This window comes from Mus caroli, chromosome 11 (assembly GCF_900094665.2).
Source record: "Mus caroli chromosome 11, CAROLI_EIJ_v1.1, whole genome shotgun sequence".
Lineage (NCBI taxonomy): Eukaryota > Metazoa > Chordata > Mammalia > Rodentia > Muridae > Mus > Mus caroli.
Window position 1 is genome coordinate 72861289 of NC_034580.1, and position 17728 is coordinate 72879016.

At 51.8% G+C, this 17728-nt stretch overlaps 1 protein-coding gene across 2 annotated transcripts in view; it reads left to right on the forward strand.

Moving 5' to 3' along the window:
• The first annotated feature begins 488 nt into the window (after positions 1-488).
• Sez6 (seizure related 6 homolog) overlaps positions 489-17728 on the forward strand; it is a 48164-nt gene continuing 30924 nt past the window's right edge. Inside the window, exon 1 of one of the 2 annotated variants that reach the window (XM_021176451.1) lies at positions 489-767. In XM_021176451.1, coding sequence (XP_021032110.1) covers positions 713-767 — 55 coding nt within the window. In that variant the 5' untranslated portion in view covers positions 489-712. The remainder of the gene's footprint in view (positions 768-17728) is intronic. The other variant, XM_029483331.1, reaches the window with a different exon arrangement.

Below are 17728 nucleotides of genomic sequence, written 5' to 3' on the forward strand. Positions count from 1 at the left end.
ACACAAGTGCCACTGGCTTTTAACTATAATATCAGGATAATTAAGCTTTTCTGTGAGCACAGTTTGCTGCTGATGCAGCTGCCTGGAGCCCTGGCATTTATTGAGCGCAAAGTAATAATTTATTGTCCTTTGTACGTTCAAAAGCCGTCTTCATTATCGGCCCAGGATGGAGCTGCCACAAGGGCAGGCGGGCCTCACCAGCTGCCTCACTGATGTGCATCTTTTCAGGTCACCCTTGTAGCTGTCAGGTACCAAGGTGGGGTGGAGAGAGAAGTGAGGAGGGGGTGTTCTCTTTAATGGAGAATCCGATTAGAACCTGACACCTTGGTAAGCTACTAACCCGGGAGAGGGTGGCAAGCTTGGCTGGGCGTGGGCAGCTCGGGAAGGCGGGGGCTGTGTGCCACATTAGCAGGGCAGTCCTTTCCCCAGGGCTCGAAAGCCTGTTCTTTTGCCGCTGGGTCTTCTGCGCCTTTGCTTGAGACTTTACGGTAAGCCGCTCCTCCTGCGCCCCCGCCCCCAGCCCCGCGCGGCGATCCCGGGCGCCGACGCCAGGCGCTGGCCGTGGTGCTGATTCTGTCAGGCGCTGGCGGCGGCGGCGGCGGCGGCCCCGCTGCTCTCCCCGGGACCGGCTCTGCCCCCCGCGCCCACGCCTCTCCCAGTCCCCAGTTCCCCTACCGCGGCCCCGACCCGGGGCGCGGCCGCAAGCAGCACCATGCGCCCAGCAGCCCTGCTGCTCCTGCCCTCGCTGCTGGCGCTCCTGGCTCACGGTAAGGGACCCGGGCGTCCGGCCACAGGACGGGGGCGGGCGCGGACTCCCAGGGTTAGGAAAGCAAGACCATCCCGGCGCCTTGCTCCGTGCGTCCTGTTGTTCCTTCCAAGCACCGCGTCCCGCCGGCTGCGCTGTCCCCGGCGCCGACCCAGCCGGGCGGGGCGCGGGCTCCACGGGCGGGAAGCCGCCGCGGCTCCCGCCATTCGCGCCCGGCCGAGACCTCGCCTTTAATCATCTCCCCGGATCTAATGGGATTTCTCTGCTGCAATTCATCACGCCACCCCCTCCCCGCACACACGCGCTCTCCCGCGCGCTCCCTCGCTCCACTCCAGGCGTCTAGGGGCGCCCGGGCGCGTTGCGGGGGGGCGGCAGGTCGCGGGTGCAGAGTCCGGACAGCCCAGCTAGCAGCCCGCCGTTCTGCCTCCCCCGCTGGTCTCCAAACTTCGCTCGACTTTGCCGCTTATTCTGGGTCCCTCGTATCCTCACTGCAGAGGAACTGGGTCGGGTGGTGGCGGGACCCGGGCCTGGGACATCTCTCACCTATACTTCTGCCTTGACGCTGTCAAGTCAGGATTGGAACCTAGAACACAATTCTGGGGAAATATATCCGGGGACCCTGAGAGCCCACTGCCCAGCCCCTCGCTCTTCTCTGGGTTGCAGCAACTGAGGTCCTGAGACTGGCTGCCCTCCCTGAAATTCTTTTCTTGCACACAGACACACACATGCACACACGCACATGCACGGAGCGCTGCTTCTCTTCGGCTCTGCCTTCCTGCCGGGTTCTATCAACCTTGGAGCCGCAGACTAGTTAGCGGAACTCACCGTTTGCCCCAGCCCCGAACGCCGAGTCAAGTCCTAACTTCATTGATCTCGGTCAAGAAACGCTTGGCCTCGGAGTTAGCAGCAAGGGAGTTTGGAGGAAAGATGAATGGGAAGCAGGAAGGGTCTGAAGCAAGTGGTCTCGGGAGTCTTCAAATGCTTAGGTCATTCTCCGCTTTTACTAATCGCCTGCTGGGGTCCGCGAAACTGCACTTTGACTTGGGACTCAAAGTCCCTCGCCATATGGTTATGGTTCCTAGCGCCTGCTGTCAAGGCGGGAGGGAGGGAGGATTGTAACCTTCGGGCTCCATCCTCCAAGGCCGGAGAGTTTGGAGGTCAGAACAGCCAGACCAGGGCTGCTTGGGGCTGGGATAGTACCAAGCCGCTCTTTTCCTGTCCCGGGGGATGGAGAGGGAGAACATCTTTGAATCTCTAGCTCTACCCACAAGTAGACCACATCTTTGCCCAGCCCACCTGGCTGCCCACACTGGCTCCTCCTAAGACTAGGAAAACTTGGAATTATATGTTCGCCTTGCTGGGAGGAAAAAGAAGCCCACTCCAGGGATAAGAAGGGATGAAGAGAGATCCATCTCCTGGGCCAGAAATCTAAGGATATCTCTCTGCATTTGGGACCTGAGTGGGGTATGGCCACATCCTAGCTCCTTTCCTGGAACAGTCTGTGTCTGTTTCCTAGCAATGGAAGTTCTTATCTGAGTGTGTGATCTGGATTCCTCAGGTCTCAGGATGTCTGCAGTTCAGGAGCTCTGAGTGCTGGGTGACAATTCGTCAGTTAAGCCACCAGTGTGGAGGTGTAGTCTCTGCCAGCCAGCTCCTTGCAGAGCTGGAGAGAGACCATAGGTCTCCAAGAAGAAAGCTGGTATGGCTGAGAGTCCAGCCCAGATTGGAGGTGTTGAGGTTCGAGTTGGGAGGAATTTACCCACTCTCCCTAGAAGTCTGTGTCCCCAGCCAGTGTCCTGTGGTTCATTGGCTTCTCCAGTGTGGTGGAGTTTGCCTTACTATGTGTTTTCTAGGTAGAAAGAGAGGATTTGGAAGCAGTGGCTAGCCTGGCATGTGAGAGAGCCTGGACCCAGATCTGGGTGACTAGGAGGCCCCACCTATTTAACATAGATGGGAGGCTCATCGTTAGGGTTCTGAGCCCTCTCATTTTGGAGGTAGTTCAATTGGCTATCTGAGATTCCTGAAGAGTTTATTAAAGGAGATATTTGCAGAGTAAAGGCCTTTGGCTGCAAGTCTTTTAGCCAGAGGATGCATTGCTGCAGCCCAGCCCGGGAGACCTCAGAGCTCTGCTTACAAGAGGGACACAGTCAGCCACAGTCTAAACCTCCAACCTTCAGTGGTCCAGGGAAGGAAGAGGCTCTGAAAACCAAAGAGATAGATGGATAGTGCTCCGCCCCACAGGCTCAAGCCCCTAGTTCTTTTGCAGCCCGCTTAGATGTAATCTGTTCCAGGTATGACAGACATTACATACTATGGGGCATCCTCCCAATCCATGGGAAGTGCCAGGGAAGTCTTGCCACAGTGGGGGAGAAGACAGTTCAACAGGAGCTGTGTCTGCCTAGGCCTGTTGTGTCAGTTTAATGATTTTTAATGAGCAATTACCTTTAGTCATTCTCTTAATTTCTGAATATCAATAAAGTTAATTAAACTCTGCATGTGTGAATGTGGCCTGGGGAGATTGTAAAGGTAAAAGCATCCAACACTGGGATGAGATTAGGTCGTCAGGTATAGAAGCTGCCTCCATAGTTATGTGACCTTGGACCCAGGGCTCCATCTCTCTAAGCTCTCTTGTGAGTGTGGTAGAAAGGAAGATGGGGGCGGGGGGGGGCAGAAACAGCAAGCCTCAGTTGCTTATTCTGCCAGAAACTGTGGGAGGAAAAAAAGAGGAAGGCTTTGGCTTCCAGGATTCCTACTGCTGCAAGGGTTAACCTAGTACTGACTTAACCTAAAATGCAAATTGCTGCTTTGGGGTGGCGCTCTGGTTGGTGCAGGCTTCGGATGGCTTATTGCTGGAGTCTGGGGGCTGCTAACCAAGCTTTACCACACCCTGCTTTCTAGCCTGGTTCTTCAGGATCGGGGCTCTTGCTGGGGATAAGGGCTCATGGGAGATAGCTTGGATTCCACTCAGAGCTCTAGAGGTGGACCTGGCAGACAGGGAACTCCTGCTGGGTTTCTGAGGAGACTGCCCAAGCAGAGTTGGCTTTTGGCCCCTCATGGGCCTAAGCGAATCAAGCTTGGCAGGTCCTGGCGGCCATCCCAGCCTCAGCAGGGTGGCAGCTTAAAATGCCTTGGGGATCCTGTGGGGCACTAATGGGGAGCAAGAAGACAATGAGATTGGGCTTAATTAGAAACTGAGCTTCCATCCTCCCCACCCCCCTTCCCCATGTCTGCCCGAACAGAGGGACTTGTCAGAAAGGCTGCCTCCTTACCCTCTCTCTCATCCAGTCCCAAGCCCTCCAGCCTCCTCCAGCCCTTCTTATCTCCACCCCTCCTAACTCGAGCCAAGCCCATCTACCAGATGGCTCTCAGCTCAGGAATCTTGTAACCCTACTTGGACAGAGCTCTCAGGGTTCATTATCCTACCCTCCACCCTCGGTCAGACACAAAACAATAGACGGGGGGGGGGGGTAACTTCAGTAAAGGAGTCTCTCAGCCCAGATGGGGAAGAACCCAACTTACTATGTCCTTGGCTCACAATAGACCTCACTCTCGGGAGCCATCGTTGTAAGGGTGCATGGAATTCACGGTCGGTCGCCAAGCCTGGCTTTTCACCTGTGAGGGGCTAAGCTCTATAAATAAGAGTCACCTAGAAGAGGAAAAGCTGCCAACCCCAGTCCACAGCCAAGAGGTGAAAAGCAGGTGTTAGGGGGTCTCCAAGGCCAGTTCCAACAGGAAGCAACATCATTCCAGAAAGATGACTAATCCAGCCAGGTCAAAGGAGTCTTGTCTCGGCATCAATTTTTCAGACAAGCCCAGTTCTCAGCAGCTTTTGGACTCTTGATGTTCCTTCTACCTGTTTTTTGTTTTGTTTTGTTTTGTTTTGTTTTGTTTTGTTTTGTTTTGTTTTTCTTCCCCTCGGCCAGCCTGGCTAGTCTACTTCGTGCCTTTGAGTCTGGTTTGACTGGCAGTTCAGTAATTGGCAGGAGGCATCTGCTCTATGGTCTGTCCTCCAGCCTGGGTCAGAGGACTTGTCCATGCTCCCATTGTCTGTTTGGTGTCCCATCTGGTCCCCGGACTGTTGGATCAGGAGCCCTTGCCTGGTTGTTTGAAGCTCCTTCTCGTACCAACAACTCAGGAAAGAGAACAGTGAGCCTACCTTGCTCACCCCGAGTATCTTGGGCAACTCCCAGAAGCCTCTTTAGGAGAAACTTCGGGTCAGCTGCCAGTTAGAACGGAATGATTGGCCCGGGGCAGCTGGGACTGCGTCTAGAAGCTGAGTTTGCGTAGCAAGTACACTATTTTTACATAGATTGTATGTTGGGAATTTTTTTCCCCTTTCCTAACAGTTGGCCAATTATTCTGCCTGTAAATTACAGCCTTTACTTAGATTTTTTTTCCCTTCTACAAATTAAGCTGTCATGCCATCAGCCTTAGGTGGTTTGGGGGCGGGGCCAATGGCCGATCTTAATTCGGTAAAGCTTTTCCTCAGTCATCCCTTAGTGCCACCACGACTTGTGTCCCCAGCGGCTCAGGGCCTACCTAGCACGTGGCACACACCAAATGCATGTTAAGAAAGCTGTAAGAATTGCACGGGTAGAAATCAGCACAGGAGAGCACAGGGGCCCAGCCTCTCAAATCCCCTCCCACAGTTCGTATCTGGCTGAGAAGGAAGCCTTGTGTGAACTTGAGGACTGAGGCTGCAGAGTGCACTCAACCATTCAGGCTTCAGAAACCACCACACAGCCTAATGTGGAGACTAATGTGGAGCTCTGAGATCAGATATGCCCTTGAATGGAGTAGCGGAGGCCTAAGAGAAATCTAGATGGTAATACAGATTCATGAACCTTTCTCACTCCTACAAAAAGCAGGTGTTGGGATGGGTACTGACATCCAACCAGTCCACCATTCATTTGCTCATTGCACAAACATGGTTTGAGATGTGTGGACGAGCCCAGAGAACACCCTTAGCCACAGGGACCAAAGCTTCACTGATCAAGCCTTTTCTATTTAATGCTTACAGTAAGAGGTTTCTACCCCCACTTTACAGATGGGAAAAACAAGTTTAGGAGAGATCAAGTCACTTACCCTGGGCTGTCTAGCTAGAGAACAGAAAGGGTACCCCAAAGGCCTGCCCATTTTGCAAAGTCTTGTATCGGCCAGCGCTGTGTCTCCTCCAGCCTAGGAAGAGAGGTAGTCTAGGCAAATGGAAACCCAGAACACCACTATTCAAATAATATAAACAGCAGCAATAACAGCAAATGTTTATGAGGACCAAATACATGCCAGGCTCCCTAAGTGCTTTGAATACATTCCCTCGCTGCCCCTCATATCATTTCCATGAAGTACAAGCTATTACCTGCCTTTCATAGACCAAGTTCAAGCTCATATTGTCTGACAGACTCAAGATGTAGATAGTCCATAACTTTCTTCTATCACATTTCTGGCCTTGACAGTTGCTTTCCAGTGATGCCTATTCTCAATCTTTACTGTGGCAAGTTACAGAGACATTTTATCATACTCTATCCTTAATGGCAAAGGGCTGAAACACCTCAACGCAAAGGTCAGCTGCCTTAGGTGACCTCTGCCCTTTGTGGGTCTTGATAAATGAGACAATCGGTCCTACCTCCAGCCTCCATTGAGGCCCAGTCCCCAGATGGAAGCCCTAAGCCTTCCCCAGCTCCCATCCAACTACCTACCTGCGGTCCCCCCCAGCCACCAGCCCTTGGAAGAGAAGAAGATCGATGCTGCAGCTGCAGGCAGAGTGTTGTTGGCCATTGATTGTTGAGATTTCTCAGAGGGCTCCGGAGCAAACAAACCTGCCAGGTCTCCAACAACAATCCCAGGCTCTGGCTGCAGAGCCTGCAGCCTTGCTGGCAGGGTGTCTGGCAGGGAGAGAAGGGGTGAGGTGGGAGGTCCTGGCTGAGCCCAGCAGGAACAAGGGGCTCTGCCAGGAGATGAGCAGAGACTGAGTAAGCCCGGGAGGAGAGGAGATGCGGTGAGGATGCTTGATAAAACCTAGACCCCGTCGTGCTGAAGCTGGTCCTGCCTTCACAGAATGCCAGTCTGTCCTGTCTGTTTCCATTCTCCTGCCTTCCCTTTCCTGATTACCCAGCAAATGCAACCCATTAAGTACTCAGCCATTAACTCACTTACTCGTCCTCCGTTCAACGATCCCTCTATTCATCACCTATCAGAAACCGGACTATAACGCAAGCCCTGACCTTAAGAAACTTAGAGACAAGCTGCATCCTTAATAACTAAGATCATCTCTAGCTACCTCTACGTAGACTAGAGACTTCTGGTTTTTGTTGGTTTTGTTTTGGGTTTGGGTTTTTGTTATTGTTGTTGTTGGTTTTGTTTTGTTTGTTTTGTTTTGTTTGGGTATTTTTTCCTCTTCTAGTAGTAATTAAATGGGCTAGATACAACCAAGTGACACCTACAGGATCCATCTACCCTGGACTGCAGGGACAGATGACTCCTGATCAGGATCTTGGCATACTTCTGTGCCTCAGTTTCTCACCTGTAGCAGGAAACCACTGTCTCATTCTGTGAAGGCCCAGAAAGTCTCTGAAGTCCCCAGGCCAGGCCATGATGAAACTTTCCCATCTCTACTGGGTCTGGGTCTCCCTGTAACTTTCCACATGCAAATATGGTACAGGGTTGTCACCTCCTGCTTGTCGCCAAACCAAATACATTGTATAATCCAAGTTGAGGTTATCTACCCACAAAGTGTGTCCCCAAGGACTTAACCAGAATTGTCATACCCTGGTAGTAACCTCATGATGTCCCTCAGAGGCCCCTTCACACTTTTAGCCCCTCCCCAAAGGCTTTTCTCTTCACAATCAAGCCCCTCCTTCCCATCAGGCAGGATTTAGAGACACTCGGTAGGAAAACCCTAAGCGATTGAGCATCCCTACATCTTATCTACAGGCTGTTTTCCTCCTGCTCTCTCCATCCTCAGCCCAGATTCATCTACACTGCTTCCCCTCTCGGCCTCTTCCTGCCCCCTCCTCCCTCCCAGCTCTGCAGCCAGCGATCACCAGCTTCTTTGTCCCCCCAAGCAGCCACCTGCTGAGTGTCTGGCCAGGGTCCCACAAGCCAGCAGGTGCCTGGGGAGTCTCTGGAGCCTAGGGAGAGAGGAATCAAGCCGTGCGGGGAGACTGCATATCAGGAAAAATTCCAACAGCACAGAACTAGTCAAAAAGCCAGGAAACACCTCCCCCCACCCCACCCCACCCCTCAGTTTACCCTGTGCTGGCTCTTGATGTCTATGTGACCTTGGGTGAATCTTGTCACCTCCCTGTGCCAGTGGGAATAAATGGCACCAGATTCTCTCCCACCTCTTTTGTAGACAACATAGAAAATCGAAGGAAATCAGTGAGGGTAAAGACTAGGAAAAGGCTAGAATTTCTATTTGAGGAGAGGGTCCCCCAATAGCTGGAGAGATGCAGGGCACCAAGAGGGGCAGCCACTTTGTTGGGCAGTTACTGGAGGGCCTGGACCTGATGAACTAAGAAGCCAGGCCAGGGCTGAGCTCTCAAGTCAGGGGTGAGCATTAGCTCAAGGTCTGCAACATGAGACCAAGCAGCAGAGAGACAGCCTGGGTTCATGGACTTTTAAGGGTCTTCACCTGGCACACTGCTCTGCCGACATAGTCGTACAAATTATTTATATCCAGACAGGAGATGCTGGTGATTTGAAACATCTGGCCCAACAGCTGGCAGTCTCCCTCCTATCAGGACACCTTAGTTTGTGGATGGCTAAAGAAACTGGAGGAAAGTCACAATTTGGGGATCAAAGTACCCCTGATATTTCCAGCCACAAGTGTGAAGGAGGTCTCCAGTGAGGCATGAAAAGTAATGTGCAGGCACTTTTATTTTTTTATTTACCTGACTGCTTTCTCTTTCCTCCTGCATGGCCCACTCAGAACCTGTCCTGTAGCAGAGCCCTATTCTACACTGCTTAGTCTAGTCTTCTTTCTCACCATCCCTCTGTGCCTGATCCTCAGGTCTGGGTGGTGCTCATGAGGCCTCTGAATGTGGGCTGGTGTCTGAAGTCTTAGCCCTGCTGTATCTCATACTGACTCTGACACTCCCTTGGTCTTTCCTGTCCTGGGCTTCAAGCAACAGAAACAGGAAAAAGACAGGGGAAGAAAGTTTAGCTCTCTCAATTCAAGGTGTCCCTCCATCCAGCTCAGAAGAGACCTTGGAGGTCAAAGCAAAAATGAGATTAGGAGGTGGGTGTGAGGGGTTGGGGTTGAGTCTGCATAGCAACTTTAAGATTCTGGGGAGAAAGCAGCCTAGACATGCAGGTAGCTTTGGCTGTGCGTGCTTGCCTGGCTTGTCCATCCAACCCTGGGTGTCAGGGCCCTCTGTGTATTCTGGGGCAGTGGCCAATGGAATAAACACATCAGGCCTCAGCTCAGGCTGCTGTCCCCACTCCCAACAGCCCACTTCATTCTCTTTACCCCAATCTTGGGCTCCACTGACCCCTCAAGGAAGATCAGAGATGCTGCTATTTTTAGCAACTCCGTGCCTCTCCTCTCTCCTGCTGAAGATTTCTGTGGAAGTGGAGGAACAGGGCAAGCCTGGAGAGAGAGTCCACAGTCTGGGATGCTCAGAAGTTGAGATCCCTTCCCTCAGTTGCACAAAAACATAGTGACAAAGATAGCCTGGGCTAGTGTGTAGGTGGCACGAGGCAAGTAAAGATCCCTACCTGCTGAAGGAAGAGCCTGGGCTACTTCTGCTCCCTCACCTCACCAAGTCCCCAAAGGCAGAGCTTAACACTCCAGGGACTCTTCCCTAGGTCATTTGGAAGTAAGGTAGATCTGCTGACAGCCCCTGCAGGAGCTGGGAGGGCTGAAGGGATGCTGAAGGGTCAAGAGGCTGAGAGAAGGGAGAATGCTGGTGAAGCTATCCAAGGGCCTCTGATATCATCTTTGCACTTCCTAGAGGGGGTTCAGACCCACGCTGAGGCTCAAGGCTACCCAAAGGCCACACTATCAAGTCATTATCTCCAGACCCAGAAGGAAGAAGCACTCACCCCCATTGCTATTTCCATTGGCCCTGGAAACTAGTCTCAGCTGGGAGAGCACAGAGAAAAGTGCTTTTTGGACCAATGGACCAAAAAGAAAGGCAGCCCCAGCCCCCTCAGAGAGAAGCCTACTTCTGGGTACAGCCTGTCTTTGCTCTCAGGGCCCTTTTGTCCCTGCATCTGTCCTCTGCCTTTACCTCAGACCCCTAGGTCTGCCTCTCAGCTACACTGTCTCCCACGGGTCAGCTCCCTTACCAAGCTTTCTCACCTGTAGGATTGGAGTCATCAGATAGTGCAAGAAGCAAAGGGTGACCCAGAGCCAGAAGACAGCAGGTGCTCAGGAGAGCTCTCAGGGTCCTCTAACCCCACCTGAGGCCCCCCCCATGCATGCACACACCTTTGCACACACACAAGCATGCATGCTCATAACATGTACACATAGAAAACATGCATATGCATATATGTGTGTGTGTGTGTGTGTGTGTGTGTGTGTGTGTGTGTATTCTCATGCCCAATGTTCAGCAAATGTGGACCAAGAGTTAGATATAAGGAAATGGGCTTTGGCGCATACAGGTGACAAATAATAGAGTATAATCCCCCACTGTGCCCACCAGGAGGCTCTTTCAATGCCTAGAGTTGAGCACCAATAATAAAGAAGTTGTAACTGCCTCCTCCCACCGAAAGACTTGTTAAGGACTTGTTAAGAAACCAAGAACCAAGTGCTAAGAAAAAACAGACAGGCCCAGAGAGGGTAGGTCAAGCTCAAAGCTACACCCCATCAGTGTGGTAGAGGTAGAGCTATCCTGGAGCCAAGGCTTTGATAAGGCCCCCAACAGCTAAGAGCAGAGACTCTAGTGACTGCCAATGAAAGAAGTACCTAGAGCCCAATGCTAGAGCGTTGAGAACCAGGGTATCCCAGAGTTCCATGAGCAGAGCTTCTTCCTCAAACGCAGTTCCTGAATAGGCATTTCCCAGATGCAGCAGACAGAAGCATCAGAGAGCAAAGGTGACTGGGGTAGGGAGGTGACTTTGATCCTTATGCATGAGATAAGTCCCTTCATTAGGACCAAGGACTCTTGGACATCGGAGCCAAGTTCCCAGAGGTGAACAAAAGAGCTGGGAATGACCTCAGGGGCCGCTGTCTGAACACTGGGGTTGGGGCTGGGGCAGCAGCCCAGAGATGCTGGGCTGGGACCTAGGAAGGTAGCTGCTCTCCAGCCCTGCAACCTTGTAGCTCTGCTTGCTGTGCTTGTGGCTGTGAGGGGTTATCTAGGGTTAATGTCTAGAGTCGGGGAGTGGGGGCCATGGTTGTTTCTCTCTTGGTCATCCCCCTGTTTCCGAGCTCTGCCTCTGGACTGGCTGAGATGGTTCAGCTCTTGGCTCCACGGAGAACACAGGGTTTCTGGCTCTGCAGACTTCCTGTCTCAGCTGACATTTCCAAGGTTTGCCATTCAGAGAAATACGGTCTTTGCTGCTGATGGTTTGGTAATGACTGGACTGGCTCAGGAGGGCTGTTGACTTGCTCACCCAGCTCAGGGCCATGCCTTTCTGCCCCTCTGCTCTTACCTCTGCCTTGGGACCCGCAGATAGCTTGCTCCTCTGTCTCCTGCCTAACATCCTAGGTAGAAAAGGGGGCTTAGAGTAGCAGATGGATGGAGGAGCTGATGAATAGAACCCTGGGCATGAGTAAAGGAACCCCAGTCTCAGTTGCTACCTAGACCCTGCCTTGTTAGCTGCAGCCCAGTCAAGGTGAAGGATAGATTAGACTGGCAAGGGTAAAAAGAGGGGGGCTCCTCCCACTGCTTCTGTCCTGTGGGGGTAGGGGGGGGGAGCCAATTCAGCAGCCCCTACTTCTCAGGGCAGCGCTCTAAGGCCCCGGCCCCAGGAATCACTAACGGGCAGGCAGGGCTCTGGCCTCCAGGTCCCCAGGGCCAGCAGGCAGACAGGAGGGGGAAACCCAAGGCCGCAGGGGAAGGTGTAGAACGCAGCAGGTGACGCTGTAGCAGAGGCCTCATTAATCACCTCTCCAGCCCCCAGCTCTGCAGTGGCGAGACCATATTAGATTTTAAATTGGAAAGCCTGAGAATGTGGCAGTGAGCAGGGAGCTCCTTCCACCCTGGGCCCCTGAGCACAGCCTTACAGGAGGGAAGGGACAGTGGAGTGAAAAGGCCTAGCCTGGCTGCAGCCCAGAGCAGTGTTGCCTCCCCCTCCCTACCTCCTCAGCGCCTGGCCTGGGGGGCTATAAGACAAACAGCTCTGGGAAAGGTCAAACTAGGGTCCAAGGAGGGGGTAGTAAAATAAGGGGCCATAGCAGCCGTTGTGGGAACAGTATCACCTTCTGCTGTGTCCTAGGGTCTTTGGGGCTTAAGGTTCTAGGGTGTATTATTCATAAACAAGGACAGATAGAAATGACTAGTGGCCTGTGTATGTATTTGTACTTACACACATACATATACATACATACATACATACATATATAACATACCACGCACACACATATTCATGCACATACACACACATACATACATGCATACATACATACACACACACTACACACACACATACACATACTCTCTCTAACACACACACATACGCCACACACACACAACTCTCTCTCTCTCACACACACACACATACACCACACACACACACAACACACATTCTCTCTCACACACACACTCTCTTTCTCTCTCTCACTCACACACACACACACACACCAATGCTACCAGATGGGCATATGTCTATTCCTCATGCACATATACCAACAACAAAGCAGCCACCAGGGCAGTAGCAACGTTGATCCCAAGCTGTAAAACGGCTGATCCCTGATGGCCATTTTCCCTTCGGAAGAAGTCGGATGGTCCATCCGAATTACCCCTCAGCCGCAAAGTCTTCACATGGAAAATGTAAAATACCAATTCCAAACACAAAGAGCAGCCGGCAGTTCTGATGGGGAGATGGCTCTTAGGGAAGTCTGTGACTGGCACAGGGATGCTTGGTGACTATGACTGCCGGGCCCTAGCCCTGCAGCTGAGCAGCTGCTGTTCCAGGACTGCTCCAAGGTGCTCTGCCCTCTGCTGCTCACTGGTCAGTGGGGAAGGAAGGAAAAGCAGACTAGGTGTTCCCACGAGACACATACCTCATTCCTGAGCCCAGCTTGGTTGGACCACAGGAGGCCAAATGTTCCTTCCATAAAGTCAGAATCCTCTTAAACTGCCTCTGCTCCAGCCCTCACAACTGCCCACCGAGTACCTAGCAACCTGGGGCCGGAGAGATGGCTCAGTGTCCGAGTGCACTCGATGCTCTTACAGAGGACTCAGGTTCAGACCCCAGCACCCACATGGTGACTCATAACCATCTGTCACTCTAGTCATAGGGAATCTGATGCCCTCCTCCTGACAATGAGAACACTAGGCAGGCAGATGGTACACATACATGCATGCAGACAAAATACTCATATGTATAAAATAAAGCAAATAAAAATTTTTAAGGCACCCAATAAATAACCTACAGAATACTTGGCCACAGCTAGGAAGCAAATATCATTAGAGAAATGAGGGGTAGCAGGCCCAGCCCTCCAGCAGCCTTCGTGAAAGCCTTAAAGAAGTCTTTGGGTTTTTTATCATCTTACCTTAGTTCTTTGGCCTCTCCGATACTAACTCTCTCAGGACCCTCACCTAAGGTTCCTCCTCCTGAGAGGTAGTGAATATTGTTTGGGAGGGAGGCCAGGCTACCCACCTTACATTTTTTCAGTGTACAGAGTCGCCACTAACATGAAATTAAGTTAGAATATACTACCTCATCCTTACTAGCTCCATTTAGAATGCTCCATGGCCTCACATGACTATGGCTACCTTGTTTTCAACGGTTTGCAATGCTAGGGCTCAAAGCCAGACCCTGTGCATGTGAAGAAAGCATTTTACTTCTAAGCTACATGCCCTCTCCCTGGCTATCATACTGAACACAGACATAAAACCTATCTATTGGGGCTGAAGAGACGGTTCAGCACTTGATGCTCTTACAGAGGACTCCAGATAGGTTTCTATTACCTGCATGACAGCTAACAATTGCCTATTATTCCCGGTCTCAGGGGATCTGATGCCCTCTTCTGGCCTCTATGAGCCTTAAAATCACGGAGGTGCACATATTTATACATAGGCAAACAGATATGTACAAAATTTAAATACATATTTTAGAAATCTTTAGAACATCTTCATTATTGAAAAAATAAAATATTGCAAAAAGTACTGCTTGAGGCCAGACAACCAAAGCGAAACTGATAACCCTGAGAACTGGATTTCCCTGCGCCTGTTCCATCAACTGTCCAGTGGGGTGCTAAAGTTCCTGTCTGATAGAATTCTGTGAGCTGACACTGGTAAAATACTTGTGATGTCACTGAGCGTGTTGTAAAGACGAGATAAACAGTACTCTGGGATATTTCCACACACTGAGTTCCTTATGGCTCACTGTGTCCTCGTGTGTGAGAGCAGACAGCACCCACACACCTGTCTCCATTGTATTGATAGGATGTGCAGGCTTGGTTTGGGGAAATAGCTTGAACATCAGCAACAGGCCTTACCTATAAGGGGCAAGACCATGATGGGGTGACCTGACTCCTGGTCTGTGCCTCAACTTCCCTTGCTGCTCCCTCCACCTGGCAATAAGACTCCAACCTGGAGATATCAAAGGATGTTTGTAGGAGCTCCCGGTCTCTTGGGAGGCAATAAGTGCTCTGTCCCCAGAGGTATAGCCATGGATAATAGACACCAGAGGGCTCCCTCTTTGGAGCAGGTGGGACAGGCATCTTCCTAGTGCCAACACTCTAAACCCGGCCCTACATCTGGTTTACTGTGGAGACCTGGACTGTTTCCTCCTGGGCAAATGAAGGAAGTGTGAGGCGCTCACAGAGGGGACAAGAAATGGAGGGCTGGTGGCTAGCCACTCTGGCTGGGAGATGGTGTCCTTGCTCAGTGGTGGTGGTGGTGGTGGTGGTGGCAGTGGCGCTGGTGGTGACGGTGGCGGTGGTGGTTTGGTTTGGTTAGGTTTTTCAAGACAGGTTTCTTTGTGTGTCCCTGGCTGTGCTAGAACTAGCTCTGTAGACCAGCCTGGTCTCCAACTCACATAGATCCGCCTGCTTCTGTTTCCCAAGTGCTGGGATCAAAGCATGTCTGGCTCCTGCTCACACTCAAAGTCTGGACTTTATTGGCCCAACAGAGGCTGAGCAGGAAAGAGGATGGTGACAAAGTGTGATAGGAAGGTTGGTCACAGGGATGAGGGACCTGCTAGCTTCTGCAGACACTCCCCACCAGTTGCTGAGAGCAGCTGCCCAGCTTTTCCCTGCTGGACCCACCTCTGCCCACCTATGCCGCCTGAGAGCCAGGCTTTGGGGAGCAAAGTGAATCCTGATTGTGCAGACAAGCAGACCTGTGCTTAGGAACTGTGCCCTGAGACGACCCTTCACTAAGCCCAGCACCAGGAACCAACCTTCATGGACAGAGGTATGTGGGGAGAGAGAAGCCTAAGGCTGTATCTTTGCCACAGTGTAGGCTATTCATCTGCTCAGAACCCATCAGGAAGTATCCCCGGAGGTCATCGGACAGCCAGGCAGGAATAGCCATCCGGAGAGGAGACCAGACCTGGACCTGGAAGTATAAGAAGGTATTGACACAAAATGTAGATAGAGACAGCACAGCAGGCAGGTGAATTATATGAACAAACGGGGTATTAGGGAATTCCGGTACCTATTCTGACAAGGAAAATCTCATTTTCTGTGCCCACCTCAAAATGCTGCCCCTCCAGGATGCCACCAAGCCTCCCCCTTCACCACAAGCTGCAGGATTTCCCACACAGATGCCCTAGTATAACAGCATCCAGACTGGAGGGGAGATAGGAGGCCCAGAGCAGCCAACAGAGTTAAGCTGTAGGTTCTAATCCCAGGTCTCTGTGTGCTTATGAATGAATTACTTAACCACTCTGGGCTCCCAGAGTATGTCTGTCTCTTGGGATAATGACACAAATGTCCCTGGATTGATGGGATGCTGAGAGGACAGGCAGGAACGCGTGGATAGCAGTTGTTACCAAGCCCAGCTGTTGGCCCTACATCACAACAGGAAGTGTGTGTCCATTCTGGCTTGTGTATAGCTTTTAGATAACCTGGAGAAAACCACATCCCATCTCTGGGCCTCAGTTTCCTCATATATAGTACGAGGGTGATGTTGTCTTCCTGTCAGTACAGGCAGGCACATAGCATTGAACCTACTGGAAGGCTGGATACTATAGGGGGTGAGTCTGGAGTCAGAAGCTTCTAGAATTAGACAGTAGGCCCTGCCAACTTCTAAGAGGCATAGCTGGACCACTATGTGACAGGCACTGACTCAGGCCAGGGGCACCCATACTCTCTAACACACCGGGCCCCCTTCGCTCCCTCAGACTCTGGGATAATAGGGGTCTGCAGAGCCAGGCCCTCACTAATCCCCTATTAAAACTTGAAAGGGGCCAGGAAACCTCCAGAATAAACTCATTAATTTTTATGGGATAATAAATGGATCCCATTAAATTCTCATTCTTCCAATGCTGGGCCAGCTTAACCTTTAGAACCTAGAGGAGTGGACGCCCTGCTCACCACATCCCCCAGGCTCTCCTGGGCCCCCCATGTTGTCATTCTCTCTCCTCCAGCCTGAGAACTGGTTCTACCCTATGGTGAGAGAGTCCATCTGATCTTGTCTCAGAACCAGAGGGTTTCTCCCCATACTGGGCATAAGCATCTTAGGCCTTCTGCCTCTGAGACATGAGTCCTGGACATGGCTGGGGCCTGCCTATGCTGGGCTTTGAAGTGACAACCCTACCTTTGTAGAAAATGGGGTTGGGGGTGGCAGGTAGAATCTGTGTCTCTGTCAGGAGAGTCCTCCTCCCAGAAGTCAATGCCTTCCTTTCACAGCTAGGGAGACAGTTGGCATATTAGTGAAGCGGTTTTGGAATTAGAACCCAAGGCCTTGTGGTCTAGAAAGATCTAGAGATGTGATGGTGCTGAGAGGAAGTGCTGAGGCCACACTATTGCCTGGGACAGCACGGCCTCCAGCTTCATCACCCACCAGCCTTCTGGTCCTAAGCCTTAGTTTACCTATCTGTAAGACCATAAGACTTAGCAGGAGGTGGAAAGGGCTCCACCCTGAACCAGACCTGCCAGGTTTGGGACCAACGGGCCTCATCTGTAGTACCCCTAACCCACTGGACTTTATGGGGGCGGGGTGGCTGTGAAAACAGAGCAGGGAACTACCAGGCTAGGACTCAGGGGTGGGACTTCTATTCCTAAGAGGGGCCAGGAGGCGGAGCGGGAGAGAATCCACTGGGGAGGCATCCTGAATGGCTCATTAGTGCCGATGAAAGCCTTTTTTCATTTCGTCTAAATACTTTAAACAGGGCTCCCTCCGATGTCTATTTGCATAGCTTAAGAGCTAATGCGGGGGGAGGGCCCATGCTGCAGTGCCCAGGGCTAGGGGTTGCAGGGAATCTCTTTTGCAGTAGGGGATTGAAGAAATCTGAGGAGGGTGTTTTCCAGCCCCAGGTTAGGCTAGCAGCCCCAGCCCCTTGGAGCTCTGCAGGGAGCCACGGGAATTCTTCCCCGCGTCTAGGCACCAGGTGAACTGACTAAGTGTAGATCATAGAAGTGGATCTGGTTGTACCCACAGCTTTGTCCCAGGGACCAACGAGGCTTAGAGGTGACTATCCTCTTTGTGGGTGATGCGGAACTATGCTTTCTTTGTGGATGGCATGCCTCCCGGCCATACGCATGGTCATCCAACAGGGACTGTGGTTTTCCAGAGAGGAGAGACCTCACTCTTAGCTAAATCCTTTCTATCCTAGTGGACTGCCTCCCTGTTATCTCTCTCTCTGCCACCAGGACGTTGGTATCTAGAGAAGTCAGAGACC